This window comes from Populus alba, chromosome 6 (assembly GCF_005239225.2).
Source record: "Populus alba chromosome 6, ASM523922v2, whole genome shotgun sequence".
In the NCBI taxonomy this organism is placed as follows: Eukaryota; Viridiplantae; Streptophyta; class Magnoliopsida; order Malpighiales; family Salicaceae; genus Populus; species Populus alba.
This window is the reverse complement of record NC_133289.1, coordinates 4,226,146-4,234,414: the sequence shown is the minus strand read 5'-3', so window position 1 is coordinate 4,234,414 and position 8,269 is coordinate 4,226,146. Positions and strand designations below refer to the sequence as shown.

The following is an 8,269-nucleotide window of genomic DNA, read 5'->3' as shown; positions in this document are numbered from 1 at the left end:
AAAGAGATTAACCCCCTTTTTATAGTTTTTTTAAATAACGAGGGTTACCTCAAGTTTTTTTGGCCTTTGTTGAAAATGACTTTTTTAAAAGCAATTTTATTTTTAAATCAAATCAAATTGATTGATTAAATATAAGCATGTGATACCCACTACATGATGTTTTGTTTTTTTGCTTTCCAGGCTACTACTCTAACAATGTGTGCCGTCTTTTCAATTACTTGAATCTTAATTTTTTCTTACTTCTTTGAAAATATTGGTGTCATCATTCTATCTTTCAAGTTTTTTCATCTTTTGATTGAATACTTTTTGCCTTTTTTTTTTCCATTCAATTTCATGTGTTAATATGAATAGTGAAAGAAGTGAGACCCCCTCTTTTTTTCTTATTTCCTTTTTTTAAAAAAAAAATCTACCTCATGATTTTTTTTTATCAAATGCTTTTTGTATTTTCTTTCCTTTTAATTTCATCATTCAATATTTTATTAGTTTTGAATTGGTCATCATAATTTGTTTCAGTTTACTTTTTATGAAATTATTGTTGTCTCAAATAAACTTCCCTACATTTAGTTATTGCTCGATTTCATGAACGTTTATTTTTATTATTGTATTATTAAACTAAAACTAGTTTTTAAAAATAAAGTTTCTCTAAATAGTGAAGGCGGTGGGCCTTTTTTTTTAAAAAAAAAAATTCATCTTCTGAATTTTTTTCTTCTCTTGACTTATTGCTTTTTTACTCTCTCTCTCTTTTTTTTTTCCTTTCAAATTCATCCTTTAATATTTTATTGATTTTGAATTGGTCATCATAGTTTATTTTAGTTTATATTCTACGACGTTATCCATTTCTCAAATAAACTTCTCATTATTTAATTAGTGTTTAATTTTACAGGTGTCTATTTTTGTTTTTGTATCATTAAATAAAAAAAGATAGTTTTTTTTTTTCTTAAAATCAAAGTTCTTAAACCCAACGAAGTTCGGGATCTCAATTATGGGTTTGACAAGTTAGGTTACCAAGTTCAGATCGATCTAATATGTCGTTGTCTCAATATTAAAAAAAAATATCATTTTAAAAATTATTTTAAAACTAGACCTCACTTTTACCAGTTGTTTGGGTAATGTAGAGGCAACTCTCATGTATGTTAGTTTTAAACCCCGGTTAGGTAAAGGGTCAAATCGAGAGGTTTCAAGATTAACCCTCTAAGTTGAGTTTGATAACAATATCAGATATATTTTTTTTAAAATCAATCTTCCTTTTTTTCTCCCCTTTAATTAAATATTTTTTTTGCTCTTTTTGTTTTTTATGAAGTCATTATTATTTCAAACAAATGTCATAGCATTTAGTCTAGGCTTAATTTTATAAGTATTTGTTTTTGTTATCATATTATCAACAAGTAGAAATAGTTTTTAATTAATAAAAACAAAATAAAAAAGATTATGATTTAACAATAAGCTTAGGTCAATTTTTAAAAATTAAATCAATCTAATATGTCACTATTTTAATATTAAAAAAATTATTATAAAATTCTTTTAAAGTCAAATAATATTTTTTACTGATCATTTAAGTAATTATTAAAACTTTCATGTTGATCAAGTCGTCAAAATAATTTTCATACATGTTAATTTTAATTTTAAAATAGAAAATTAAACATAAACTAGAAAAAGAATTGGTCATGAGAATTAAGGGTTGATGCACCAAACACCAAACGAGGTGTAACAATAATAACAAATAATTCATGAGAGGCCTAATCTTTTTTAAAAGTTTTAATCTGACGTGGCCACGAGGGAACTAGCATGACCTGAGCCATGTTGACAAAAGTTAACTTGTAAATACTTTTCAATCTGCCATTTTCATTTTGTTTACCACAACAGTTCTCTCCTCTAAGTAATACAAAAGCAAAAGCTAAATCCTTCACAGTTCAAGCAAGAACGGTGCCATCTCAGCATACTAAGATCTTATCAATCCCAGGAATTGAAAAAACCTGTAACGAGCATCTAATCTCTCAACAAAGGCTGAAGAATCTATCCTGAGCATAACAAAACCTGTTACTAGCATCTAAACCATCAACAAAGGCTGAAGAATCTATCCAAGAATCATATCCACATTCCCCACAATTCTCAAGTCCCACTTGTTGGATTTGGAATCCACAGCACAGGTTCCAATTCCTTTCCCACACACAACCCACCAAACGAGAGACAATGGAAAGTACCTGAACACAGTAAACAAGCAACTACGAGGGACAGAAGTTACTGTGATAAGTGATAACAGTAGCGAAATAGTTACATCAAGATCACTGTACTATACCTCCACTTTTCTGTTCCAAAACCAGAATATTCGTCTCCGAGTTAGTAAAGAAAAAGAACAAATCCATGTTTACATCCAAAAAATGGTGCGGATCCAAGCACAACAAAGCCTTGAAAAGTCCCCCATTAGTCTGAGGCTCCGCTATAGATTTTGTTAGGGTCATAGTGACTATAAGAGATACATATAAAATAAACCTGACAGCTTAGTTACATTAACATGCTGCTTATCATTGTAAAAGAGGTAAGAAAAAATAATAATTAACAATAAGAGAATTCTAAATTTTGAAAATATTGGGATAAAAAATACACCTAGCTGGGGCATAATCTTTTTTTCATTATAACCCAGGAGTTATCTCACCCTTTTCTAACTACTGATGTAATAATAAAATGATGAAAATGAATTTTCCCTCTTTGAGCTTCCCCCCCCCCCCTTCCTTTTTGTTACTGTTACCATCAATGGTCGCTACCAACAAAATCATCAAAAAAACATGAGATTGTTTACCAAAAACTTGACAGCTTTTGCTGCCTGAGGGGCTCGTTAAGACTGATTTTAGTTTTGTTGAGCCACAAGCTGCTCAATCTGCAAAGGCTCAACCCATGACCCTGCCATTTTGTCAAGGTCAATGGTTTCGATTTGGGAGTTCATATTTGAACTCTCGCTTGGCAAAGCACTTGCTGCAATACTGCTGGATACAGGCATTTTTAACTCATCTTTCATCTCAGTTGGAGATTCCTTGACAAGTGATTGAACCCATGATAGATCAGGCCCGTCTCCATTACCAAACTCAAATGAATTTGATCTGCACAGCTTGCCCAGCTCATCTGTACTAAGGGTCCAGTCCGGTTTCCCATTTGACGAGCCCCATTTCGACCAGGTGTTGACTGGGGAGCCGACAATGGCAGCAGCATTGGAGCCCAGTTCCCTAGAGCTGAGGCTCCGCAACTGCTGTAGCTGCTTCTCTCTTTGAGCTAACATGGACACCCGAGAGCTCATTGGCGAGATAGGTTCCACATTTCGGGGTGACATCCTGCCTGATGCAAAAGAAGCCTGCAACAGAGGGTGGTCAACATTCTTAGGTGAAAAATTTGTGTTGATTGGTGATAACATGCTTTGCTGCTGCTGCTGGAACTGATTGAGAACTGCAGATTTGTGGGATGGAGAGAAAACTGCTGAAGCCAATGCTTGATCAGCATACCGAGGGGATGAGCCAGTATACCGAGGAGATGAGTTCTCAGCCAAAAATAGATCATCAAGATTTGATGGGGTTAAAGTTTTCAATCGGCCAGAGTGATTCATGGAGTTATTGTTCAAGGATGGTTGAGTGAGACTGGATAACTCACTCAAAAGCTGTTGTTGCTGCCCATCAAAATCTGGAAGTAAATTGTAGTCTGCTGGGATGTCTCTCGCATTAAGGGAAGATCTCAGGCGACTGGACTGCAGGTTGCTTCCAGGGAGATGCAAGGCTGGGACATTTGGTTGAGGCCAAGCCACGGAGGATTGTGAGATGCCATTGGCAGAAGGAGACATAGGTGGAGTGAATGGCGAAGGAGACATGATGGATGCAGCTGAAGGGGAGCCTGTCAAGAGGTTCATAGCAGCAGCGAAATCCATGGCAGTAGCACCTGATGTACTAGAGCGTGGAGAGGGTACAGCAGAACCCGTAGATACATATAATGGGCGGAGCTCCTCAACGGTGTGAGCAAAAAAGCAAACTCTCCTTGCACAATTTGTACCGTCTTTGCACAGCCGGGTTCTATATTGAGCAGGGTGAAGCCAGCACTCAAAAACACCATGAGCATATTCACACATGTCTCCACGTCTACAAGCCCCTTTTCGGAAATCAGGGCATGGAACGCAGCTATAATGAAACTTTCTAGGATCCCTTCTTCGAGCATTTTCACCAGGGTGAACAAATGGGCACTCGGTCCAATCATGGGAATAGGCACGAGAACAAGGCCTTACCTTGAACGAATACATTCGGAATTCATCTGTAGAATAGATGCTGTTCTTGATATCTGGGAGAGATGGATCAACAGGATATTCTTTCTTCTCTGATGCTAAAGGTCCATCGTTTAACTTAGCCTTCGTTGGGGAATCTGAACCTGACAGTGGAGATCCATTTTCCATGGAAGGTGAAAGAGGTGGAGAATTTGAATTCACGGTGGCTATGGAAACCCTAAGATTTTGCTCAACATGAGAACCATTGGCAGCAAGGAGCTCCTTTAGAACCAATCTCACATCTTGGAGCTTTGGTGGAACAACAATAACATCGATTGGACGGTGACCATTGGCATCAGCCAAATTACAATCAGCACCAGCTGCTAAAAGCAGCTTCACAACATCAACAGCATTCAGAGCCCCGCCCGAGGCAGCACAGTGAAGGGCAGTGCTCTTGTCAACACCACAAGAGCGATTGACATCAACATAGGATAGAGAAAGAATCACCTTTATAACATCAAGGCTACCATATGTAGCAGCAACCATCAATGGGGTCCTGTGCTCATTAATCATCTGCTTAGAGCCCTTTTTTCGGCCATACCATAGCCCAATTTCATCGACACAAGAAAGGTCACGCTCAATAGATTGCTTAAAGCCCTCAACATCATTGTTAGCAGCAAGCTCAAGCAAGCTAGCAAAGGTATCTTCAGTCTCCACAGTTAAGTGATTCATGACTACGTTGGAGGGTTGGTTTTCGTCAGAAGATATTGTGGGTAGTGTAGGAGTTGCTGCAAGCTTCAATCTCTCCAATCGACAGCACATACTTTCATTTGTTTAAGCTACAACTGAAGTTGAAAACCAAGCACATTTAGCATCAATCTGCTGGGAAAAAACAATCAGTATCCTCACATCGCATAATTGGCCCAAAACAGCACCCACCAAAAATTATCGTTCACACAAGTGCAAGACATGTTAATATGGACTAAAATGACTTACTTTGACAAGCATCCTTGTCCTATCATTTCCATTGACGAATCAATGGAACACACATGTTGCGGGTTTATCTTTTATCATCATTATCATTCATCATTCTTTTTGTTAAAAAGTAACGAAATTGCATTAAGGAAATAGAAATTACAACATTACAATCTTGAGAAGAATGGATTCTTAACTGTGTGAAGGTCTAAGAACAGAGAAAAGAAAAGAAAAAAGACTGCAATTTATTATTCTTTTTTATCACTTCATACAATTTGAAGCATAATAATGCTCATAATGAACTCAGCATACAAGATATGTACAATTTTATACTCTTTTGATCCTTTTCCCTTCCACCTTCATTTCCCTGAGTTTTCCCAGAAACCAAACAGAAAATTGAGAAAAATAGAATTATAAACAAAACCAAAAAAAGTTTAATCGCAAAATAAGTTGAAAAAAAAACTAGTATTACAAGAAAACAAAAAAGTCAAAACACTCGGATTGCATGGTCGATACATACACAAATATAGAAGAAAACATAGAAAACAAATTGCATGTATAATCTAACACTGAATATGTCCATTTATCATCAAACCATTTAAAGCAAAAATAAAATTGACCAGAAATAACCAGATCAGGAACTTGTAAAAGATCTGGTTGTTAGAGGTAAAAATCTTCACCGATTATTTTAGCCAGAAAAAGAAACACAAACCATTGACAAAAAGATCTTCCCATCATGTGATCAATCAAAAACTCTCATTATCTCCAAACAACAATGCTCAAGTAACCACACAGACACAGACATAAACAGATAAAACAAGAGAAGCCCAGTTAAGGATAGATAGAGAAGCAGACATGTAAGTGATCAAAACGAATCCAAGCAATATTTTTTTAAGGTTGCAAGATGGAAGCTTACTTACTTACCAGTTTGTTTAGTTCCAGCCAAGAAAGTGAAAATTTAGGTATTTTTGACAGATCTAGACAAACTATCTCGACAAAGTTAAAGTTACAGACTTCTCTCTTGATGTAAGAGAAAGAGTTTTTGAGTGAGTGAGAGAAAGAGAGAACTTTCATCTTCTTGCATCTCCAAATCCTATATCTTCTCTCTCCGTTTTCTTTCATGGAAAAATACAAAAAAAAAAAAAAAAAAAGTCTTTTTTTATTGATAAAATCGCCTATCCAATAAAAAGGAATTGTGTGATAAAATCAAATGGAATATATAACAAATAAAAAAAAGGCTGTGAGTACAGGGGTTGAAATTCTGTGCTCTACATTCTACTTTCTCTTCTTATTCATTAGATAATTTCTTGACTTATATACCCTTTTGGGTAACTGGGGAGGGCAACAAAGTCATTTCACGATGAGCTTAGTGGATGAGGTGGCAAGTTGTGAGTAGTTAAGGGAGTCCAGGCAGAGTAAGACTTGAAAAGCAAGGTAAATCCTCTCCTTTGTAATTATTGAAGTACTAAACCCTTGTCTTTTGGAGGGGCTCGGATGTCTTTGGAAATTCAACTTTAACTCACACTACAGAAAAGGTAAATTTTGATAGGGTAAAGATCAAGTGCAGTCAGTTCTTGTGAGACAAGAAACGCTACCGGTTGACGTGGCACGATTATATTGGCCAGTGCTTTTTAGATGACGTCGTTTGAAATGGAACCGCTTGTGTCCGAGCCAAAAAGATTTCGACTGTTCGCCTGTAAGAGCGTGATCGGCTGTTTCGAGAATCAAAATTATTAAGGTAATGTTTGCATTTCAGTTAGACCACTTTAAAAAATATATTATTTTTTTGGATTTAAATTAATATTTTTTAAAAAAATTGTATTGTTTTGAGATGTTTATATAAAAAATATTATTTTCATAAATTTTTAAGTGAAAAATATTTTGAAAAATAATATCTACTATACTCTCAAACAAATTTTAAATTTAAATTATATTTTGCATAAGTTGATTTAGATTAATTAAATAAATATGATATTTAAAAGAAATAAAAAAATCAAATGAATTTTTAATATTAACTCATGAGTTGATTTGTTGGACAAGAGCTCTGTAATGGCCGAGAATTAGCTAAAGGCGTGGTTCAACTGATATCCAACTCCCTAGACAAGAGCTCTGTAATGGCCGAGATGATCACTTCTACGGCTCTACCTCTTTAAAATTCCATGGAAGGTTTGATTTAACTTACACTGACAATTTTTCAGGTAGAATAATAATTGGTTACGTCATGGTTTAATTAATTATGTCAGTGTTTGTTTTTTAAAAATATATTTTTTATATTGATACATTAAAATAATTAAAAAATATTTTCAAAATTTTTTTTGATAAAATAAAACAAAAACACCTTGTTAGTGTTTGAAATTATAATAACAATTAATTTTCAAAATATTTTTTATTTGAAAACATTTTAAAATAATATATTTTTTAATTTTTTTAACATTAATATAAAAAAATAAAATAAAATTACATAAAAAATAATTTAAAATTAAAACCTTTTACATTTTAAACATAAAAAACATATCCTCGTAATAGTTCTCAAAATAAATAACCTTCCAAACCGTATTTAAGAAAGTAATAATAGTCATGGTTTAAAGTTTGTTTGATTCAAAAATATATTAAAATAATATTTTTTATTTTTAAAAAATTATTTTTTATTATCAACACATTAAAAAAATTTAAAAATATAAAAAATATTATTTTAAATAAAAATAAATTTTTAAAAAAATATTATTCGAACCAAACACACAATAAAAACGAACCCGCTGGGCAGGTGGAGAGGTCATAAAGTGACCGGTTAGGTGAGTAATGACTAATGAGAAAAAATGTGACCCAGCGAAGCGGTGACAAGCGAGCGTGCCATAAGTTTGGATTGAACAGGATTGAAAAATGGGAAATGGGGCCCGCCATTTAAAGGCTCCGAGTTTTGCTAGAGTACATGACAACGGACTTGAAAGCTCTAGTCAATTCTAGTTAATTGTGGAATCAAATCACGCGAGTTAAAAGAAAAGTTACCGAAAAAATACATAGAACACTCTAAAACAAGCAAGATTCAGATCATTAGCAGTA

General features: G+C 34.2%; 1 protein-coding gene across 5 annotated transcripts; it reads right to left on the bottom strand.

Annotated features, from left to right (window-relative positions):
* Window positions 1–2,474: 2,474 nt before the first annotated feature.
* Window positions 2,475–6,344, bottom strand: LOC118032545 (zinc finger CCCH domain-containing protein 30). 5 transcript variants are annotated; one of them, XM_035037264.2, is made up of 2 exons: window positions 6,130–6,344; window positions 2,475–5,113 (listed from the first exon to the last, which is right to left on the bottom strand). In XM_035037264.2, the coding sequence occupies exon 2, from the start codon at window positions 5,054–5,056 to the stop codon at window positions 2,846–2,848; it is 2,211 nt and encodes a 736-aa protein (XP_034893155.1). In that variant the 5' UTR covers window positions 5,057–5,113; window positions 6,130–6,344; the 3' UTR covers window positions 2,475–2,845. The 5 variants fall into 5 exon arrangements, with proteins under 5 accessions (XP_034893155.1, XP_034893156.1, XP_034893154.1 ...); XM_035037265.2 differs by having other exon boundaries at window positions 2,475–5,079; XM_035037263.2 differs by having other exon boundaries at window positions 2,475–5,116; window positions 6,134–6,344.
* Window positions 6,345–8,269: the final 1,925 nt, after the last annotated feature.